The 23,303-nt window shown below is 50.2% G+C and overlaps 1 protein-coding gene and 2 long non-coding RNA genes across 9 annotated transcripts; 2 read left to right on the top strand and 1 right to left on the bottom strand.

Annotated features, from left to right (window-relative positions):
* Positions 1–3,894: 3,894 nt before the first annotated feature.
* Positions 3,895–22,271, bottom strand: fscn1a (fascin actin-bundling protein 1a). The gene is given in 9 exon segments (XM_052510135.1): positions 3,895–5,184; positions 5,994–6,161; positions 8,331–8,452; positions 8,779–8,902; positions 8,905–8,934; positions 14,807–15,212; positions 16,502–16,552; positions 18,826–18,885; positions 21,716–22,271. Coding segments are annotated over 9 exon segments (1,494 nt in total). The 5' UTR covers positions 22,040–22,271; the 3' UTR covers positions 3,895–4,975.
* Positions 9,923–11,676, top strand: LOC127925265 (uncharacterized). Of its 6 annotated transcripts, XR_008120237.1 has the most exons (4): positions 9,923–10,281; positions 10,460–10,617; positions 10,698–10,859; positions 11,043–11,676. It is a non-coding gene; the product is annotated as an uncharacterized LOC127925265 (long non-coding RNA). The 6 variants fall into 6 exon arrangements; XR_008120234.1 differs by having other exon boundaries at positions 10,460–10,859; positions 11,084–11,676; XR_008120233.1 differs by having other exon boundaries at positions 10,460–10,859.
* On the top strand, positions 19,755–21,021 carry LOC127925266 (uncharacterized). Of its 2 annotated transcripts, none has more exons than XR_008120239.1 (3): positions 19,755–19,859; positions 19,959–20,192; positions 20,522–21,021. It is a non-coding gene; the product is annotated as an uncharacterized LOC127925266 (long non-coding RNA). The 2 variants fall into 2 exon arrangements; XR_008120241.1 differs by lacking the exon at positions 20,522–21,021 and adding an exon at positions 20,258–20,339.
* Positions 22,272–23,303: the final 1,032 nt, after the last annotated feature.

Raw genomic sequence — 23,303 nt, 5'->3', positions numbered from 1 at the left:
CTTATTTACAATGACGGTCTAGCGAGTTAACTGGTCTAGGAACAGTGGGTTACCTGCCTTGTTCAGGGGCAGGACGACGGCCTACCGGGGAACAGTGGGTTACCTGCCTTGTTCAGGGGCAGGACGACGGCCTACCGGGGAACAGTGGGTTACCTGCCTTGTTCAGGGGCAGGACGACAGCCTACCGGGGAACAGGGGGTTAACTGCCTTGTTCAGGGGCAGGACGACGGCCTACCGGGGAACAGTGGGTTACCTGCCTTGTTCAGGGGCAGGACGACGGCCTACCGGGGAACAGTGGGTTAACTGCCTTGTTCAGGGGCAGGACGACAGCCGACCGGGGAACAGTGGGTTAACTGCCTTGTTCAGGGGCAGGACGACGGCCTACCGGGGAACAACTGCCTTGTTCAGGGGCAGGACGACGGCCTACTGGGAAACAGTGGGTTACCTGCCTTGTTCAGGGGCAGAATGACAGAGGGGGTCTGCTAATGGGCTCCCAATAAGATCTAAAGGAGTTGACCAACACATGGAGCCGTGGTCGTCTGTCAGGACCTCTGCTGGTAAATGTAAGTTAAAGCTCCAACCTCTCCAGGGCCCAGTGATCCTAAAGTTACTGATCGGATTATGTGTTTAGAAATAGAATGAATGGAACGTACGAATCCCCGACTTCGAATGGGGACTCCCCGTTCTATTCAATGTCCTGGTCCTGTTGGCGAACTCCAGATTATTTTTCTGAGAAAAACTGGGCCCCTGAAGCCATGTTTTAGAGGGAGGAGCTAAGAAAATCCTCGACATTATGATTTGACAGGACGACGTAGACTCACCAATCACAAAGTGTTGTAGTTGAACAGGAAGTGGTCCAGTTAAAAACAGAGAACAGACAGGAAGTAGTGTTCAAAATCCCCGTTTTTTAATTGGTTGTTGGCATCCAGGTGAACCAATGGCACAACAGATTAATCACCAAAAAAAATACAACAGAAAGGAAAGTTCCAGTTTCTCAAAGTAAAAAAAAAAAAGGTTTGGAATATTATTTTATATAGTTACATTTAGTAAATTACCCAGAAACACTTGAGTCAGACACAGGCATTATCAGAACTACAATGGCGGTCTAACCTCTCACCTGTGTGAACCAACAGTCACACACACACACACCTTTCCATCCATCCATCCATCCATCCATCCATCCACTACACCACATCGTTGACCTCTGGCTAGATCACATTTACATGATAATGATGAGATTAAGCACCAGATTCCAGTCGTGAGGAGGAGTGAGAGACCAGGAAGTCATGTGAGAGACCAGGAAGTCATGTGAGAGACCAGGAAGTGATGTGAGAGACCAGGAAGTCATGTGAGAGACCAGGAAGTCATGTGAGAGACCAGGAAGTCATGTGAGAGACCAGGAAGTCATGTGAGAGACCAGGAAGTCATGTGAGAGACCAGGAAGTCATGTGAGACGGTGTTTGTATCAACAGATCATTCTCCATGAGGATGACATCATTTCCTCTAGGTTACATTGGAACGTTTCCTGTGATACAATATTTAAATGAGATGAGGGACTAAACCCATTCCAGAACACCGTGAGAATCCATTCCAGTTTTTACCCAATGCTCAGAGTCTCTCGGCTGAGAGAAAATATAAAGAAATTCTTCCAGTCAGAGGTTAACGTCCCACCAGATCAGAGCTCTGGACAGCTGTAGGGACACACACACACACTTCCTTCACGAAAAAACAACATAAAAACAGGTTATTTCCTGTCTGGGAGATCAAAATCTCCACCAATGAGCTCTCAGCTAGAGGATGACATCATTTCCTCTAGGTTACATTGGAACGTTTCCTGTGATACAATATTTAAATGAGACGAGGGACTAAACCCATTCCAGAACACCGTGAGAATCCATTCCAGTTTTTACCCAATGCTCAGAGTCTCTCGGCTGAGAGAAAATATAAAGAAATTCTTCCAGTCAGAGGTTAACGTCCCACCAGATCAGAGCTCTGGACAGCTGTAGGGACACACACACACACTTCCTTCACGAAAAAACAACATAAAAACAGGTTATTTCCTGTCTGGGAGATCAAAATCTCCACCAATGAGCTCTCAGCTAGAGGATGACATCATTTCCTCTAGGTTACATTGGAACGTTTCCTGTGATACAATATTTAAATGAGACGAGGGACTAAACCCATTCCAGAACACCGTGAGAATCCATTCCAGTTTTTACCCAATGCTCAGAGACCAGCCTCTAGTTGCAGACAGAACCCGGTTCTATTTAAGAGTCAATACCATCCCTGCATTTAGACGTTTGAAAAATAAAAAAAGGTCATTTCAGAATAAACCGACACATGCAGCGTTTAACCGTGAAATATTGCATTGTGGGATTGAATCCTGGCCAAAAATCAGGTCCTACATGATAAATACTGTCTGACCCAGCATGTGTTGTTGTATACAGAGATCACAGGGACAGACACCTGGATACAAATAGAGAAATAGATAGAGTTCAGTTGAAGAAGTGTTTAGTTGGGGGGGGGGGTTTAACAAAGCTCTGCTCTGTGGGGGGGTCAGCTGTTTGAGAGTGGGCCAATCATACATCTAGGACTGAGTGACACATCGAGCCATGTTGCTATTGGACGGGGGGGAATAGTGTACAGCCCCAATAACTTTGGCATCAAATACAGTCGGGTACTGCAGAATGGAACTGTGAGAGGAAAAGGCAGAGTGAGAGAAAAGGGGAGGGGAAGGCAGAGAGAGAAAAAAGGGGAGGGGAAGGCAGAGAGAGAAAAGGGGAGGGGAAGGCAGAGAGAGAAAAGGGGAGGGGAAGGCAGAGAGAGAAAAGGGGAGGGGAAGGCAGAGAGAGAAAAGGGAGGGAAAGGCAGAGAGAGAGAAAAGGGGGAGGGGAAGGCAGAGAGAGAAAAGGGGGAGGGAAGGCAGAGAGAGAAAAGGGGGAGGGAAAGGCAGAGAGAGAAAAGGGGAGGGAAAGGCAGAGAGAGAAAAGGGGGAGGGAAAGGCAGAGAGAGAAAAGGGGGAGGGAAAGGCAGAGAGAGAAAAGGGGAGGGAAAGGCAGAGAGAGAAAAGGGGGAGGGAAAGGCAGAGAGAGAAAAGGGGAGGGAAAAGGGGAGGGAAAGGGGAGGGAAAGGCAGAGAGAAAAGGGGAGGGAAAGGCAGAGAGAGAAAAGGGGAGGGAAAGGTAGAGAGAGAAAAGGCAGAGAGAGAAAAGGGGAGGGAAAAGGGGAGGGGAAGGCAGAGAGAGAAGAGGGGAGGGGAAGGCAGAGAGAGAAAAGGGGAGGGGAAGGCAGAGAGAGAAAAGGGGAGGGGAAGGCAGAGAGAGAAGAGGGGAGGGGAAGGCAGAGAGAGAAGAGGGGAGGGGAAGGCAGAGAGAGAAAAGGGGAGGGGAAGGCAGAGAGAAAGGGGAGGGGAAGGCAGAGAGAAGAGGGGAGGGGAAGGCAGAGAGAGAAGAGGGGAGGGGAAGGCAGAGAGAGAAAAGGGGAGGGGAAGGCAGAGAGAGAAGAGGGGAGGGGAAGGCAGAGAGAGAAAAGGGGAGGGGAAGGCAGAGAGAGAAAAGGGGAGGGGAAGGCAGAGAGAGAAAAGGGGAGGGGAAGGCAGAGAGAGAAAAGGGGAGGGGAAGGCAGAGAGAGAAATGGGGAGGGGAAGGCAGAGAGAGAAATGGGGAGGGAAAGGCAGAGAGAGAAAAGGGGAGGGAAAGGCAGAGAGAGAAAAGGGAGGGAAAGGCAGAGAGAAAGGGGAGGGGAAGGCAGAGAGAAAGGGGAGGGGAAGGCAGAGAGAGAAAAGGGGAGGGGAAGGCAGAGAGAGAAAAGGGGAGGGAAAGGCAGAGAGAGAGAAAAGGGGAGGGAAAGGCAGAGAGAGAAAAGGGGAGGGAAAGGCAGAGAGAGAAAAGGGAGGGAAAGGCAGAGAGAGAAAAGGGGAGGGAAAGGCAGAGAGAGAAAAGGGGAGGGAAAGGCAGAGAGAGAGAAAAGGGGAGGGGAAGGCAGAGAGAGAAAAGGGGAGGGAAAGGCAGAGAGAGAAAAGGGGAGGGAAAGGCAGAGAGAGAAAAGGGGAGGGAAAGGCAGAGAGAGAAAAGGGGAGGGAAAGGCAGAGAGAGAAAAGGGGAGGGAAAGGCAGAGAGAGAAAAGGGGAGGGAAAGGCAGAGAGAGAAAAGGGGAGGGAAAGGGAGAGAGAGAAAAGGGAGGGAAAGGCAGAGAGAGAAAAGGGGAGGGAAAGGCAGAGAGAGAGAAAAGGGGAGGGAAAGGCAGAGAGAGAAAAGGGGAGGGAAAGGCAGAGAGAGAAAAGGGGAGGGAAAGGCAGAGAGAGAAAAGGGGAGGGAAAGGCAGAGAGAGAAAAGGGGAGGGAAAGGCAGAGAGAGAGAAAAGGGGAGGGGAAGGCAGAGAGAGAAAGGGGAGGGAAAGGCAGAGAGAGAAAAGGGGAGGGGAAGGCAGAGAGAGAAAAGGGAGGGAAAGGTAGAGAGAAAAGGGAGGAAAAGGCAGAGAGATGTGAAGAAAGCCTTTACATTAGGACATAACCTCCCCCAGCTCTTTCTCTCCCTCCTTTGTCCAGTTCACACAAAAAAAAGGTTCTGTTCAGAGCGATGGAATGTCACATAGAAACGTATGATGTAGATTAGATTATTCATTATCAAGTGAAAACAGAATGGGGTCAGCTCTAGGTCTTACATTCCCCCCCCCATCTACGATATCGTGAACATTTCACCCCACTGAACACAGCCCTGGTCTAGGAGGGGGTTAGGACAGAGTTGAGAGAAGGATGGATGGATAGATAGAGGGAGGAGTTAGGGGATGCTGCTGCCGCTTCGTTGTCGTAGTAACGGGGTCTCGAGGAAGGGGGTCAGTACTCCCAGAGCGTGGCGGTCTCCAGGTCGTCGGGTTAGGACAGAGTTGAGAGAAGGATGGATGGATAGATAGAGGGAGGAGTTAGGGGATGCTGCTGCCGCTTCGTTGTCGTAGTAACGGGGTCTCGAGGAAGGGGGTCAGTACTCCCAGAGCGTGGCGGTCTCCAGGTCGTCGGCGTTGGCCTTCAAGACGCCGGCGTGGTCGCCGTGGAGATACTTCCCGTCGGCGACGGAGCGGATAGCGACCTTGTTGTAGTCGCAGAACTCTAACAGGAAGTCGACGGGGTCGTCACTGCTGCTCACCACCGACGCCTCGCTGCCCACCATCCAGAACTTCCCCGTCGAGTCTGAGGAGAGGGGGGGGGGGCAACAGGGTCAACCATGATGATATGTCTGAGGAGAGGGGGGGCAACAGGGTCAACCATGATGATATGTCTGAGGAGAGGGGGGCAACAGGGTCAACCATGATGATATGTCTGAGGAGGGGGGAGCAGCAGGTTCAACCATGATGATATGTCTGAGGAGAGGGGGGGCGTTTACAACAGGGTCAACCATGATGATATGTCTGAGGAGAGGGGGGGCGTTTACAACAGGTTCAACCATGATGATATGTCTGAGGAGAGGGGGGCGTTTACAACAGGGTCAACCATGATGATATGTCTGAGGAGAGGGGGGCGTTTACAACAGGGTCAACCATGATGATATGTCTGAGGAGGGGGGTGTTTACAACAGGGTCAACCATGATGATATGTCTGAGGAGATCTTTCCCCTGGAAAGGGCAGATTAACTGCTCGTTGTCATGAGGCTCCTCTAGTTCATCTGAAAGGGCAGGTTAACTGCTCGTTGGCATGAGGAGGCTCCTCTAGTTCATCTGATCTGACAGACTACACCGTCCCCTGGAAAGGGCAGGTTAACTGCTCGTTGTCATGAGGAGGCTCCTCTAGTTCATCTGAAAGGGCAGGTTAACTGCTCGTTGTCATGAGGAGGCTCCTCTAGTTCATCTGAAAGGGCAGGTTAACTGCTCGTTGTCATGAGGAGGCTCCTCTAGTTCATCTGAGCTGTCAGAATCTACACGAGGAGTGTGTTCACTAACCCTGTAAACTGTACATCCCCTCTCTGAAGGTCAGGGTAAAGTAGTGTGTGTGTGTGTACTAACCCTGTAAACTGTACGTCCCCTCTCTGAAGGTCAGGGTAAAGTAGTCGTAGGAGGAACGGTTGGAGTCCAGGGTTCCTGTGACCTTACGACACCCGATGAAACCGTGTTCCCCACGGAGGACAATGATTGGACGGTTAATCAGCTTCATCAGGAACTCCTCCGACTCACCTGGAGGGACAAACACACATATTACCCATGTCGCCAAAGACCAAAGAAAGCCTTACATAAAAGGTCAAAGGTTATACCCTCATAGGCTGGGGACACCCTGAGCCTGACACTCCAAAATATTTATTTGGGAGGTTCCACGTGTTGTAAAGGGCTTAGCAAGAAAAACTTCCAAAAAGGACTAATTAAAAAGAAAATAGTTGTAATGACCCTTGAACCAAGTCATCTGGAACAGGGAGGGACTGACTAGGAGTTGGTATGACCCTTGAACCAAGTCATCTGGAACAGGGAGAGACTGACTAGGAGTTGGTATGACCCTTGAACCAAGTCATCTGGAACAGGGAGAGACTAGGAGTTGGTATGACCCTTGAACCAAGTCATCTGGAACAGGGACTGACTAGGAGTTGGTATGACCCTTGAACCAAGTCATCTGGAACAGGGAGAGACTAGGAGTTGGTATGACCCGTGAACCAAGTCATCTGGAACAGGGAGAGACTAGGAGTTGGTATGACCCGTGAACCAAGTCATCTGGAACAGGGAGGGACTGACGAGGAGTTGGTATGACCCTTGAACCAAGTCATCTGGAACAGGGAGAGACTAGGAGTTGGTATGACCCGTGAACCAAGTCATCTGGAACAGGGAGAGACTAGGAGTTGGTGTGACCCTTGAACCAAGTCATCTGGAACAGGGAGGGACTGACTAGGAGTTGGTATGACCCTTGAACCAAGTCATCTGGAACAGGGAGAGACTGACTAGGAGTTGGTGTGACTCTTGAACCAAGTCATCTGGAACAGGGAGGGACTGACTAGGAGTTGGTGTGACTCTTGAACCAAGTCATCTGGAACAGGGAGGGACTAGGAGTTGGTATGACCCTTGAACCAAGTCATCTGGAACAGGGAGGGACTAGGAGTTGGTATGACCCTTGAACCAAGTCATCTGGAACAGGGAGAGACTAGGAGTTGGTGTGACTCTTGAACCAAGTCATCTGGAACAGGGACTGACTAGGAGTTGGTATGACCCTTGAACCAAGTCATCTGGAACAGGGAGAGACTGACTAGGAGTTGGTGTGACCCTTGAACCAAGTCATCTGGAACAGGGAGAGACTAGGAGTTGGTATGACCCTTGAACCAAGTCATCTGGAACAGGGAGAGACTAGGAGTTGGTATGACCCTTGAACCAAGTCATCTGGAACAGGGAGGGACTGACTAGGAGTTGGTATGACCCTTGAACCAAGTCATCTGGAACAGGGAGAGACTGACTAGGAGTTGGTATGACCCTTGAACCAAGTCATCTGGAACAGGGAGAGACTAGGAGTTGGTATGACCCTTGAACCAAGTCATCTGGAACAGGGACTGACTAGGAGTTGGTATGACCCGTGAACCAAGTCATCTGGAACAGGGAGGGAATGACTAGGAGTTGGTATGACCCGTGAACCAAGTCATCTGGAACAGGGAGGGACTGACTAGGAGTTGGTGTGACACTTGAACCAAGTCATCTGGAACAGGGAGGGACTGACGAGGAGTTGGTGTGACCCTTGAACCAAGTCATCTGGAACAGGGACTGACGAGGTGTTGGTGTGACCCTTGAACCAAGTCATCTGGAACAGAGAGGGACTGACTAGGAGTTGGTATGACCCTTGAACCAAGTCATCTGGAACAGGGAGAGACTAGGAGTTGGTATGACCCTTGAACCAAGTCATCTGGAACAGGGAGGGACTGACTAGGAGTTGGTATGACCCTTGAACCAAGTCATCGGGAACAGGGAGGGACTGACTAGGAGTTGGTATGACCCTTGAACCAAGTCATCTGGAACAGGGAGGGACTGACTAGGAGTTGGTATGACCCTTGAACCAAGTCATCTGGAACAGGGAGAGACTGACTAGGAGTTGGTATGACTCTTGAACCAAGTCATCTGGAACAGGGAGAGACAAGGAGTTGGTGTGACCCTTGAACCAAGTCATCTGGAACAGGGACTGACTAGGAGTTGGTATGACCCTTGAACCAAGTCATCTGGAACAGGGAGAGACTAGGAGTTGGTGTGACCCTTGAACCAAGTCATCTGGAACAGGGAGGGACTGACTAGGAGTTGGTATGACCCTTGAACCAAGTCATCTGCATCTGGAACACCCTGTTGAGTTGCTCTTTACAACCCAAAGGCTGTTTTCACACTGACCGGCAACGTCGATGGTAGCGGCTAGCTGGCCGTTCTTCTTGGCTGCGACGTATTTCCCGTTGGCGGCACGGAGAGTCAGCTTCTTACCACAGTACTCCATGTCAAAGTAACAGTTGGCAGTCCTGCACACACACACACACACAAATATAATTCTCAACAGGGTAGAACATTGTAATAACATCTATTATTGGAGCCACCCCTTTATGGAGCAGTGAAGCCGACGGCTAACAGCCGACACGCCGCAGCTAGCCGACACGCCGCAGCTAGCCGACGGCTAACAGCCGACACGCCGCAGCTAGCCGACGGCTAACAGCCGACACGCCGCAGCTAGCCGACGGCTAACAGCCGACACGCCGCAGCTAGCCGACGGCTAACAGCCGACACGCCGCAGCTAGCCGACGGCTAACAGCATAACAGTGTGTGTGTGTGTGTGTGTGTGTGTTATTACTTAGTGGAGGCGGTACACTGTAGTCCTCCAGAAGAGGTGAGGGTCCAGTACTTCCCGGCGGCGGTCCGGAAAGCACACTTCCTGTTCTCACGACTCATCTCCACCTGGAACACTTCCTGGTCTCCTCCTCGTCCTGATTGGCTGACAGGTCCATGCCTGGGCGGGGCCAAGAGGAGAGCAGGGTTAGAGACTGACAGAGGGTCAGGAACGAGCAGAAACGCACTACAGATTTGAACAAAACATTAAACACCTCCCTGATATTGAGTTGCAGCCCCCTTTGGCCCTCAGAACTGCCCTAATTAGTCGGGGCATGAACTCTACAAGGTGTCGAAAGTTTCCCAAATGTTGACTCCAACCCCGCAACACTACAGCCCGCCACACTACAGCCCGCCACACTACAGCCCGCCACACTACAGCCCGCCACACTACAGCCCGCCACATACTGTCTGGTCAGGTTCAGCATCAGAGTTGGGATTAGAGTATGTCCTACAGCTGTGCATACACATCTAAACACACAGCTGCCAGGCTACAGCCAGACCCCTGCCAGGGTTTAATCCCCCATGGAATTATGGGTGATAAAGCAGTTAGGAGGACACAGCCAGAGGACTGAAAGACCGAAACAGAGCCCGGTCCGCCCCGTCCGAGCGACAGAGAGCCCATCAAGGACAACAACCCCCTGAACCACTGCCTGTTCACCCCGCTATCATCCAGAAGGCGAGGTCAGTACAGGTGCATCAAAGCTGGGACCGAGAGACTGAAAAACAGCTTCTATCTCAAAGCCATCAGACTGTTAAATAGCCGACCTCCACCCAGTACCCTGCTCTGAACTTAGTCACCGTCACTAACCAGCTATCACCCAGTACCCTGCTCTGAACTTAGTCACCGTCACTAACCAGCTATCACCCAGTACCCTGCTCTGAACTTAGTCACCGTCACTAACCAGCTATCACCCAGTACCCTGCTCTGAACTTAGTCACCGTCACTAACCAGCTATCACCCAGTACCCTGCTCTGAACTTAGTCACCGTCACTAACCAGCTATCACCCAGTACCCTGCTCTGAACTTAGTCACCGTCTCTAACCAGCTATCACCCAGTACCCTGCTCTGAACTTCCTGAGTCACCGTCACTAACCAGCTATCACCCAGTAGTACCCTGCTCTGAACTTAGTCACCGTCACTAACCAGCTATCACCCAGTACCCTGCCCTGATGACGGAGCGAGACGGTGCGCTAGTCAAACAGTCATGCGTTTGTCTTGTATTTTTAGCACAGCACTGACCCAACATGAACTGTAGTTAGACTCTCTAGTCATGTGTTTGTCTTAATTATTTAAATCAAACCGTGTCCTTAAAGCATCAGACATGCTCTGTATATATAGTGGATGTGATTAAAACACAAAAAATACAACTTCCTGACTGTGAGGTAGACAACATGGGCTCCTAAAACAACGTCCTGACTGTGAGGTAGACAACATGGGCTCCTAAAACAACGTCCTGACTGTGAGGTAGACAACATGGGCTCCTAAAACAACGTCCTGACTGAGGTAGACAACATGGGCTCCTAAAACAACGTCCTGACTGAGGTAGACAACATGGGCTCCTAAAACAACTTCCTGACTGACTGAAAACAACGTCCTGACTGGTAGACAACATGGGCTCCTAAAACAACGTCCTGACTGTGAGGTAGACAACATGGGCTCCTAAAACAACTTCCTGACTGTGAGGTAGACAACATGGGCTCCTAAAACAACTTCCTGACTGAGGTAGACAACATGGGCTCCTAAAACAACTTCCTGACTGAGGTAGACAACATGGGCTCCTAAAACAACTTCCTGACTGAGGTAGACAACATGGGCTCCTAAAACAACTTCCTGACTGAGGTAGACAACATGGGCTCCTAAAACAACTTCCTGACTGTGAGGTAGACAACATGGGCTCCTAAAACAACTTCCTGACTGTGAGGTAGACAACATGGGCTCCTAAAACAACTTCCTGACTGTGAGGTAGACAACATGGGCTCCTAAAACAACTTCCTGACTGAGGTAGACAACATGGGCTCCTAAAACAACTTCCTGACTGTGAGGTAGACAACATGGGCTCCTAAAACAACTTCCTGACTGTGACAACATGGGCTCAAAACAACTGGGGTAGACAACATGGGCTCCTAAAACAACTTCCTGACTGTGAGGTAGACAACATGGGCTCCTAAACAACTCCTGACTGAGGTAGACAACATGGGCTCCTAAAACAACTTCCTGACTGAGAGGTAGACAACATGGGCTCCTAAAACAACTTCCTGACTGTGAGGTAGACAACATGGGCTCCTAAAACAACTTCCTGACTGTGAGGTAGACAACATGGGCTCCTAAAACAACTTCCTGACTGTGAGGTAGACAACATGGGCTCCTAAAACAACTTCCTGACTGTGAGGTAGACAACATGGGCTCCTAAAACAACGTCCTGACTGAGGTAGACAACATGGGCTCCTAAAACAACGTCCTGACTGAGGTAGACAACATGGGCTCCTAAAACAACTTCCTGACTGTGAGGTAGACAACATGGGCTCCTAAAACAACGTCCTGACTGAGGTAGACAACATGGGCTCCTAAAACAACGTCCTGACTGAGGTAGACAACATGGGCTCCTAAAACAACTTCCTGACTGTGAGGTAGACAACATGGGCTCCTAAAACAACTTCCTGACTGAGGTAGACAACATGGGCTCCTAAAACAACTTCCTGACTGAGATCCATGAAGAAGACAAGCAAGACATGTGTTGTGTTCACACCAGAGATGTAGTCACGACCAGACAGCGTCCTGGTTCCCTCTCTGGATCACACACACACACACACACACACACACACACACACACACACACACACACACACACACACCAGAGATGTAGTCACAACCAGACAGCGTCCTGGTTCCCTCTGGATCACACACACACCAGAGATGTAGTCAGACCAGACAGCGTCCTGGTTCCCTCTCTGGATCACACACACCACACACACACACACCAGAGATGTAGTCACGACCAGACAGCGTCCTGGTTCCCTCTCTGGATCACACACACACACACCAGAGATGTAGTCACAACCAGACAGCGTCCTGGTTCCCTCTCTGGATCACACACACACCAGAGATGTAGTCACGACCAGACAGCGTCCTGGTTCCCTCTCTGGATCACACACACACCAGAGATGTAGTCACGACCAGACAGCGTCCTGGTTCCCTCTCTGGATCACACACACACCAGAGATGTAGTCACGACCAGACAGCGTCCTGGTTCCCTCTCTGGATCACACACACACCAGATATGTAGTCACGACCAGACAGCGTCCTGGTTCCCTCTCTGGATCACACACACGATATGTAGTCACGACCAGACAGCGTCCTGGTTCCCTCTCTGGATCACACACACGATATGTAGTCACAACCAGACAGCGTCCTGGTTCCCTCTCTGGATCTCTCACACACACACACACACACACACACACACACACACACACACACACACACACACACACACACACACACACACACACACACACACACACACACACACACACACACACACACACACACACACACCAGAGATGTAGTCACGACCAGACAGCGTCCTGGTTCCCTCTCTGGATCACACACACACACACACAAAGAGATGTAGTCACGACCAGACAGCGTCCAGGTTCCCTCTCTGGATCACACACCACACACACACACACCACACACACACCAGAGATGTAGTCACGACCAGACAGCGTCCTGGTTCCCTCTCTGGATCACACACCACACACACACACCACACACCAGAGATGTAGTCACGACCAGACAGCGTCCTGGTTCCCTCTCTGGATCACACACACACACACACCACACACACACACCAGAGATGTAGTCACGACCAGACAGCGTCCTGGTTCCCTCTCTGGATCACACACCACACACACACACACACACCACACACCACACACCAGAGATGTAGTCACGACCAGACAGCGTCCTGGTTCCCTCTCTGGATCACACACACACACACACCACACACACACACCAGAGATGTAGTCACGACCAGACAGCGTCCAGTGTGTTGCAGTCCCTCCCTCAGCATGAATCCAGACAAACACCAGCACTGCAGCTGCTACACACGAGAGGAATCTGCAGCAGCCCCCCCACCCCGACCCCGGCCCCTCCCCAACAGCCCGGCCCAAAGACAGTGTGTGTGTTGAGAGTGAGTGTGTGGGAGGCATCATCAGCAAACTACTGCAAGGATCACTGGGGCAGAATAGCTACGGAATAACACACAACAGGCAGGCAGGGTGTCAGAGCGGTTTCTCAGCCAGACACAAAATGGAGCCTCTCCTCCTCTCTCAGGCTCTCCCTCCTCCCCATCTCTCCCTCCATTTAGTCCTGTTCTAGAAGGTTGTGTTGATCCTACCTTGCCTGGTTAGGTTCTAGAAGGTTGTGTTGGTCCTACCTTGCCTGGTTAGGTTCTAGTCCTGTTCTAGAAGGTTGTGTTGATCCTACCTTGCCTGGTTAGGTTCTAGAAGGTTGTGTTGGTCCTACCTTGCCTGGTTAGGTTCTAGTCCTGTTCTAGAAGGATGTGTTGGTCCTACCTTGCCTGGTTAGGTTCTAGAAGGTTGTGTTGGTCCTACCTTGCCTGGTTAGGTTCTAGTCCTGTTCTAGAATGTTGTGTTGGTCCTACCTTGCCTGGTTAGGTTCTAGAAGGTTGTGTTGGTCCTACCTTGCCTGGTTAGGTTCTAGTCCTGTTCTAGAAGGATGTGTTGGTCCTACCTTGCCTGAGAAGGTTGTGTTTGTCCTACCTTGCCTGGTTAGGATCTAGAAGGTTGTGTTTGTCCTACCTTGCATGGTTAGGATCTAGAAGGTTGTGTTTGTCCTACCTTGCATGGTTAGGATCTAGAAGGTTGTGTTTGTCCTACCTTGCATGGTTAGGATCTAGAAGGTTGTGTTGGTCCTACCTTGCCTGGTTAGGATCTAGAAGGTTGTGTTGGTCCTACCTTGCCTGGTTAGGTTCAAGTCCTGTTCTAGAAGGTTGTGTTGGTCTACCTTGCCTGGGTAGGTTCTAGTCCTGTTCTAGAAGATTGTGTTGTTCCTACCTCACCTGGTTCGGTTCTAGTCCTGTTCTAGAAGGTTGTGTTGGTCCTACATTGCCTGGTTAGGTTCTAGTCCTGTTCTAGAAGGTTGTGTTGGTCCTACATTGCCTGGTTAGGTTCTAGTCCTGTTCTAGAAGGTTGTGTTGGTCCTACCTTGCCTGTTTAGGTTCTAGAAGGTTGTGTTGGTCCTACCTTGCCTGTTTAGGTTCTAGAAGGTTGTGTTGGTCCTACCTTGCCTGTTTAGGTTCTAGAAGGTTGTGTTGGTCCTATCTTGCCTGGTTAGGTTCTAGTCCTGTTCTAGAAGGTTGTGTTGGTCCTACCTTGCCTGGTTAGGTTCTAGTACTGTTCTAGAAGGTTGTGTTGTTCCTACCTCGCCTGGTTAGGTTCTAGTACTGTTCTAGAAGGTTGTGTTGGTCCTACCTCGCCTGGTTAGGTTCTAGTCCTGTTCTAGAAGGTTGTGTTGGTCCTACATTGCCTGGTTAGGTTCTAGTCCTGTTCTAGAAGGTTGTGTTGGTCCTACCTTGCCTGGTTAGGTTCTAGTCCTGTTCTAGAAGGTTGTGTTGGTCCTACCTTGCCTGGTTAGGTTCTAGAAGGTTGTGTTGGTCCTACCTCGCCTGGTTAGGTTCTAGTCCTGTTCTAGAAGGTTGTGTTGGTCCTACCTTGCCTGGTTAGGTTCTAGTACTGTTCTAGAAGGTTGTGTTGGTCCTACCTTGCCTGGTTAGGTTCTAGAAGGTTGTGTTGGTCCTACCTTGCCTGGTTAGGTTCTAGAAGGTTGTGTTGGTCCTACCTCGCCTGGTTAGGTTCTAGTACTGTTCTAGAAGGTTGTGTTGGTCCTACCTTGCCTGGTTAGGTTCTAGAAGGTTGTGTTGGTCCTACCTCGCCTGGTTAGGTTCTAGTCCTGTTCTAGAAGGTCCTACCTTGCCTGGTGGAGACGTTCCTCTCGTTGCCGGCGGTGAGAACCACCTGAGGGTGACTCTGCTCCAGAGAGAACATCTCGTCCTTCCCCACGCGGCTCGTCTTCCCGCTCTTCATGGTCCCGCTCGGGCCCGACGGCGCCAGGTAGCGCCCGGAACAATCCCTGAACGCCACCTTGCCGGAGCGGAACTCCAGCGTGTATCCGGTGGTCTTGTCCGGCTCCGCCTCCAGGCTGCCGTCATTCTTCAGGAAGCGGTTGTCAGACGTCTGCAGGTGGTAGCGTTGGTCTCTGAACACCAGGGTGATCAGGGAGTCCACACCCCACGGGACGTCGCGGTCGATAGAGACCTCGTCCACCTTGGAGGACAGGTGGGCGTAACGCTTCCTGGTCACACTGAAGATGTTCACCTGGAAGGGGAGAGGTCAGAGGTCAGGTGTTAGGGGGGTGTTACCTGAGGATGCATGGCAATGTGAATGCCCCATTTAGAGGAGAGGTTAGAGGTCAGGTGTTAGGGGGTGTTACCTGAGGATGCATGGCAATGTGAATGCTCCATTTAGAGGAGAGGTTAGAGGTCATGTGATGGGGGGTGTAGGTGTGTTACCTGAGGATGCATGGCAATGTGAATGTCCCATTTAGAGGAGAGGTTAGAGGTCAGGTGTTATGGGGGTGTTACCTGAGGATGCATGGCAATGTGAATGCCCCATTTAGAGGAGAGGTCAGGTGTTATAGGGGGGTGTAGGTGTGTTACCTGAGGATGCATGGCAATGTGAATGCCCATTTAGAGGAGAGGTTAGAGGTCAGGTGTTATAGGGGGGTGTAGGTGTGTTACCTGAGGATGCATGGCAATGTGAATGCCCCATTTAGAGGAGAGGTTAGAGGTCAGGTGTTATAGGGGGGGTGTAGGTGTGTTACCTGAGGGTGCATGGCAATGTGAATGCCCCATTTAGAGGAGAGGTTAGAGGTCAGGTGTTGGGGGGGGTGTAGGTGTGTTACCTGAGGATGCATGGCAATGTGAATGCCCCATTTAGAGGAGAGGTTAGAGGTCAGGTGTTATAGGGGGTGTAGGTGTGTTACCTGAGGGTGCATGGCAATGTGAATGCCCCATTTAGAGGAGAGGTTAGAGGTCAGGTGTTAGGGGGGTGTAGGTGTGTTACCTGAGGGTGCATGGCAATGTGAATGCCCCATTTAGAGGAGAGGTTAGAGGTCAGGTGTTGGGGGGTGTTACCTGAGGATGCATGGCAATGTGAATGCCCCATTTAGAGGAGAGGTTAGAGGTCAGGTGTTAGGGGGGGGGTGTAGGTGTGTTACCTGAGGGTGCATGGCAATGTGAATGCCCCATTTAGAGGAGAGGTTAGAGGTCAGGTGTTAGGGGGGTGTAGGTGTGTTACCTGAGGGTGCATGGCAATGTGAATGCCCCATTTAGAGGAGAGGTTAGAGGTCAGGTGTTGGGGGGTGTTACCTGAGGATGCATGGCAATGTGAATGCCCCATTTAGAGGAGAGGTCAGAGGTCAGGTGTTATAGGGGGGGTGTAGGTGTGTTACCTGAGGATGCATGGCAATGTGAATGCCCCATTTAGAGGAGAGGTGAGAGGTCAGGTGTTAGGGGGGTGTTACCTGAGGATGCATGGCAATGTGAATGCCCCATTTAGAGGAGAGGTTAGAGGTCAGGTGTTATAGGGGGGTGTAGGTGTGTTACCTGAGGATGCATGGCAATGTGAACACTCCATTTTTCAGCCACTGATGCAGTCTGGGAGAGAAACCAGACATTAGTCCACACACACTACAGTCCACACACACACACACTACAGTCCACACACACACACGCTCAGTCCACACACACACACACGCTACAGTCCACACACACACACGCTACAGTCCACACACACACACGCTACAGTCCACACACACACACGCTACAGTCCACACACACACACGCTACAGTCCACACACACACACACGCTACAGTCCGTCCACACACACACGCTACAGTCTACCACACACGCTACAGTCCACACACGCTACAGTCCACACACACACGCTACAGTCCACACACGCTACAGTCCACACACGCTACAGTCCACACACGCTACAGTCCACACACGCTACAGTCCACACACGCTACAGTCCACACACAGTCCACACACGCTACAGTCCACACACGCTACAGTCCACACACGCTACAGTCCACACACGCTACAGTCCACACACACACAGTCACACACACGCTACAGTCCACACACACACACACGCTACAGTCCACACACACACACGCTACACACACACACACACGCTACAGTCCACACACACACACGCTACAGTCCACACACACGCTACAGTCCACACACACACACTACACGCTACAGTCCACACACACACACACGCTACAGTCCACACACACACACGCTACAGTCCACACACACACGCTACAGTCCACACACACACGCTACAGTCCACACACACACGCTACAGTCCACACACACACGCTACAGTCCACACACACACACGCTACAGTCCACACACACACACGCTACAGTCCACACACACGCTACAGTCCACACACACGCTACAGTCCACACACAGTCACACACACACACACGCTACAGTCCACACACACACACACGCTACAGTCCACACACACGCTACAGTCACACACACGCTACAGTCACACACACACACACACGCTACAGTCCACACACACACACACACACCACAGTCCACACACACACACAGTCCACACACACGCTACAGTCCACACACACACAGTCCACACACACACGCTACAGTCCACACACACACGCTACAGTCCACACACACACACGCTACAGTCCACACACACGCTACAGTCCACATACACGCTACAGTCCACACACACGCTACAGTCCACACACACACGCTACAGTCCACACACACACGCTACAGTCCACACACACACAGCTACACACGTACAGTCCACACACGCTACAGTCCACACACACGCTACAGTCCACACACACACGCTACAGTCCACACACACGCTACAGTCCACACACACACGCTACAGTCCACACACACACGCTACAGTCCACACACACACGCTACAGTCCACACACACACGCTACAGTCCACACACACACGCTACAGTCCACACACACACGCTACAGTCCACACACACACGCTACAGTCCACACACACACGCTACAGTCCACACACACACGCTACAGTCCACAGTCCACACACACACGCTACAGTCCACACACACGCTACAGTCCACACACACGCTACAGTCCACACGCTACAGTCCACACACACGCTACAGTCCACACACACGCTACAGTCCACACACGCTACAGTCCACACACACGCTACAGTCCACACACACGCTACAGTCCACACACACGCTACAGTCCACACACACGCTACAGTCCACACGCTACAGTCCACACACACACACACGCTACAGTCCACACACACACAGTCGCTACAGTCCACACACACACGCTACAGTCCACACACACACGTCACGCTACAGTCCACACACACACACGCTACAGTCCACACACACGCTACAGTCCACACACACACACGCTACAGTCCACACACACACACGCTACAGTCCACACACACACACGCTACAGTCCACACACACACACGCTACAGTCCACACACACACACGCTACAGTCCACACACACGCTACAGTCCACACACACACACACGCTACAGTCCACACACACTACAGTCCACACACACACACACGCTACAGTCCACACACACACACACACTACAGTCCACACACACACACACTACAGTCCACACACACACACACACACACTACAGTCCACACACACACACACACACACACACACACGCTACAGTCCACACACACACACACGCTACAGTCCACACACACACACACTACAGTCCACACACACACTACAGTCCACACACGTTACGTGTTATTATAAACAAATGTTATTTAACATCTAGAGAAAGCCAGTTGATGAATATTCATCAGCTCATCATGGAGTTTAAAACGCACCTACCTGGGCAAAGCAGCTGATCCTGTCCTCTGTGCCTCCCAGGTATCTGCCATGGACCTCTGACTGCAGAGAAACACAGTAGAATATACATCACACACACTACAACCCTCCTGACAGACAATACCCTCCACACACACACACACTACAACCCTCCTGACAGACAATACCCTCCACACACACACACACACACACACTACAACCCTCCTGACAGACAATACCCTCCACACACACACACACACACTACAACACTCCTGACAGACAATACCCTCCACACACACACATACATACATCACACACCTTAGCCTACAACCCTCCTGACAGACAATACCCTCCACACACACACACACACACACATCACACTACAACACTCCTGACAGACAATACCCTCCACACACACACTCACACCTTAGCCTACAACCCTCCTGACAGACAATACCCTCCACACACACACACACCTTAGCCTACAACCCTCCTGACAAACAATACCCTCCACACACACACACACACACACACACACATTCACACCTTAGCCTACAACCCTCCTGACAAACAATACCTACCACACACACACACACAGTAGGTAGTCTAGTGGTTAGAGCGTTGGACTAGTAACCAGCAGGTAGACTAGTGGTTAGAGCGTTGGACTAGTAACCAGCAGGTAGCCTAGTGGTTAGAGAGTTGGACTAGTAACCAGCAGGTAGACTAGTGGTTAGAGCGTTGGACTAGTAACCAGCAGGTAGCCTAGTGGTTAGAGAGTTGGACTAGTAACCAGCAGGTAGACTAGTGGTTAGAGCGTTGGACTAGTAACCAGCAGGTAGCCTAGTGGTTAGAGCATTGGACTAGTAACCAGCAGGTAGCCTAGTGGTTAGAGCGTTGGACTGACCTTGGTTAGAGCATTTGGACTAGCAGGTACCAGCAGGTAGCCTTAGTGGTTAGAGCGTTGGACTAGTAACCAGCAGGTAGCCTAGTGGTTAGAGCGTTGGACTAGTAACCAGCAGGTAGCCTAGTGGTTAGAGCGTTGGACTAGTAACCAGCAGGTAGCCTAGTGGTTAGAGCGTTGGACTAAACCAGCAGGTAGCCTAGTGGTTGGGCGTTGGACAGTGGTTAGTGGTTAGCGTTGGACTAGTAACCAGCAGGTAGCCTAGTGGTTAGAGCGTTGGACTAGTAACCAGCAGGTAGCCTAGTGGTTAGAGCGTTGGACTAGTAACCAGCAGGTAGCCTAGTGGTTAGAGCGTTGGACTAGTAACCAGCAGGTAGCCTAGTGGTTAGAGCGTTGGACTAGTAACCAGCAGGTAGCCTAGTGGTTAGAGCGTTGGACTAGTAACCAGCAGGTAGCCTAGTGGTTAGAGCGTTGGACTAGTAACCAGCAGGTAGCCTGAGTGGTTAGAGCGTTGGACTAGTAACCAGCAGGTAGCCTAGTGGTTAGAGCCAGCAGGTAGCCTAGTGGTTAGAGCGTTGGACTAGTAACCAGCAGGTAGCCTAGTGATTAGAGCGTTGGACTAGTAACCAGCAGGTAGCCTAGTGGTTAGTTGGACTAGTAACCAGCAGGTAGCCTGGTTTAGACGTTGGACTAGTAACCAGCAGGTAGCCTAGTGGTTAGAGCGTTGGACTAGTAACCAGCAGGTAGCCTGTGGTTAGCGCGTTGGACTAGTAACCAGCGGTAGCCTAGTGGTTAGAGCGTTGGACTAGTAACCAGCAGGTAGCCTAGTGGTTAGAGCGTTGGACTAGTAACCAGCAGGTAGCCTAGTGGTTAGAGCGTTGGACTAGTAACCAGCAGGTAGCCTAGTGGTTAGAGCGTTGGACTAGTAACCAGCAGGTAGCCTAGTGGTTAGAGCGTTGGACTAGTAACCAGCAGGTAGCCTAGTGGTTAGAGCAGGTAGCCTGGTGGTTAGAGCGTTGGACTAGTAACCAGCTGGTAGCCTAGTGGTTAGAGCATTGGACAAGTAACCAGCAGGTAGCCTAGTGGTTAGAGCGTTGGACTAGTAACCAGCAGGTAGCCTAGTGGTTAGAGTTTTGGACTAGTAACCAGCAGGTAGCCTAGTGGTTAGAGCGTTGGACTAGTAACCAGCAGGTAGCCTAGTGGTTAGAGCATTGGGCCAGTAACCAGCAGGTAGCCTAGTGGTTAGAGCGTTGGCCTAGTAACCAGCAGGTAGCCTAGTGGTTAGAGCGTTGGACTAGTAACCAGCAGGTAGCCTAGTGGTTAGAGCTTTGGACAAGTAACCAAAAGGTTTAAAGATTGAATCCCGAGCTGACAAGGTAAAAATCTGTTGTTCTGCCCCTGAACAAGGCAGTTAACCCAATGTTCCCGGTAGGCCGTCATAGTAAATAGGAATTTGTTCTTAACTGACTTGCCTAGTTAAATAAAAGGTTAAATAAAAATAAATGTCCTAAACCCATTTTAAAAAAGGCGTCGAGAAATGCAGGCTACCGTTTATTAATGAATCAATATTTCTTGCTGATATGAAAGATACATTCCTTATGTTCCTCAAACAATACCGCAACCGATCCGTGTTCATGTAAAGTAACGGGCTCCCGAGTGGCGCAGCGGTCTAAGGCATCTTCGGGGCTTGAGGCGTCACTACAAACATCCTGGTTCGATTCTTCGGCTGTATCACATAAAAAACGGCGGTGTTTGGGAGTCCCATAGGGCGGCGCACAATTGTCCCAGCGGTCGTTCGGGTTTTTTAACCGATGAAAGCCATCAATGTAAATAAGAATTTGTTTTAACTGACTTACCTAGTTAAATAAGAGGTTACATTTTTTAAACGTTTAGAGAAAGCGTCCGGGCTCTTAAACACCACCAGTGAGAAGATACTATCGTGGGGTGACAATACAAAGGCAAGTCTCTCTCTCGTGCTTTTCATTCACACCCAAACATCCTCCCTCATCCTACCTGCAGAGACCATCTCCCATCGTCGTGAGCCGTGATGATGAACCGGGTCTCGGGTCCAGAACTCTCACTATCCCCGGTAACGTTCCCGTCTTTATCCGCCGCTATGTACCGACCCAGATGCGACTTGAGACAGAACACATTACCGGTCGCCTCTTCCCCGCTCTGCTCCAGAGTCCAAATCTGCTTCTTCTTCAAGCTCGTGGCCGACGCGTTGATTTTAAAACCGAACGTTTCTGCGGTTAGGTATTTATTCCCACAGTTGATCAAACCGAACTGGATCTGAAGCATATCGCTTGTCCCGTTACTTGCTCCGTTACTACACATGATCAATCAATCTCCTCTCGGTTCCAACCGGTTCGGGTCAGAGTGTATCGGTGTGTGTTTTCTGATCAACGAGGATTCGGTGGTTCCCGACGGATGCACTCTGTTCCTCCGCCTCGCGTGTTTCTCTTTGTTTGGGAAGTGTCTGAGAGGAGGAGGAGGAAAAAGGGAGAATACGGTGTGTCGGTATGAGAGCGCGCAGTTTCTCTGTGCTCGGCCACAGCATGCGCTCCGCGCCCCAGCTGCAGTATTTATAGTGATTGGTGACGACAGACCTCAGGTCACTCCCCCATCTGGATAGAACTCCGGATGCATCTCAACCGTATTAGGCTAGTGGCCTTTTCTCTCTCCTCTCCTCTCCTCTCCTCTCCTCTCCTCTCCTCTCCTCTCCTCTCCTCTCCTCTCCTCTCCTCTCCTCTCCTCTCCCTCTCCTCTCCTCTCCTCTCTGGATAGAACTCAGGATACATCTCAACCGTATAGGCTAGTGGCCTTTTTCCTCTCCTCTCCTCTCCTCTCCTCTCCTCTCTCCTCTCCTCTCCTCTCCTCTCCTCTCTACAGTATCTATCTATTCTACAGTATCTATCTATCTATTCTACAGTATCTATCTATCTATTCTACAGTATCTATCTATTCTACAGTATCTATGTATCTATTCTACAGTATATATCTATTCTACAGTATCTATCTATCTCTACAGTATCTATCTATTCAGTATACATCTATTCTACAGTATCTATCTATCTATTCTACAGTATCTATCTATCTATTCTACAGTATCTATCTATTCTACAGTATCTATCTATCTATTCTACAGTATCTATCTATTCTACAGTATCTATCTATCTATTCTACAGTATCTATCTATTCTACAGTATCTATCTATCTATTCTACAGTATCTATCTATTCTACATATCTATCTATCTCTTCTCTATCTATCTATTCTAGTATCTATCTATTCTACAGTATCTATCTATTCTACAGTATCTATCTATTCTATCTATCTATTCTACAGTATCTATCTATCTCTACAGTATCTATCTATTCTACAGTATCTATCTATTCTACAGTATCTATCTATCTATTCTACAGTATCTATCTATCTATTCTACAGTATCTATCTATTCTATTCTATCAGCATATCTATCTATTCTACAGTTCTATCTATTCTACAGTATCTATCTATTCTACAGTATCTATCTATCTATTCTACAGTATCTATCTATTCTACAGTATCTATCTATTCTATAGTATCTATCTATTCTACAG

Source organism: Oncorhynchus keta, unplaced genomic scaffold, assembly GCF_023373465.1.
Source record: "Oncorhynchus keta strain PuntledgeMale-10-30-2019 unplaced genomic scaffold, Oket_V2 Un_contig_5395_pilon_pilon, whole genome shotgun sequence".
NCBI lineage: Eukaryota > Metazoa > Chordata > Actinopteri > Salmoniformes > Salmonidae > Oncorhynchus > Oncorhynchus keta.
The sequence above is the reverse complement of the archived record's forward strand: the minus strand, read 5'-3'. Positions and strand labels throughout refer to the sequence as shown.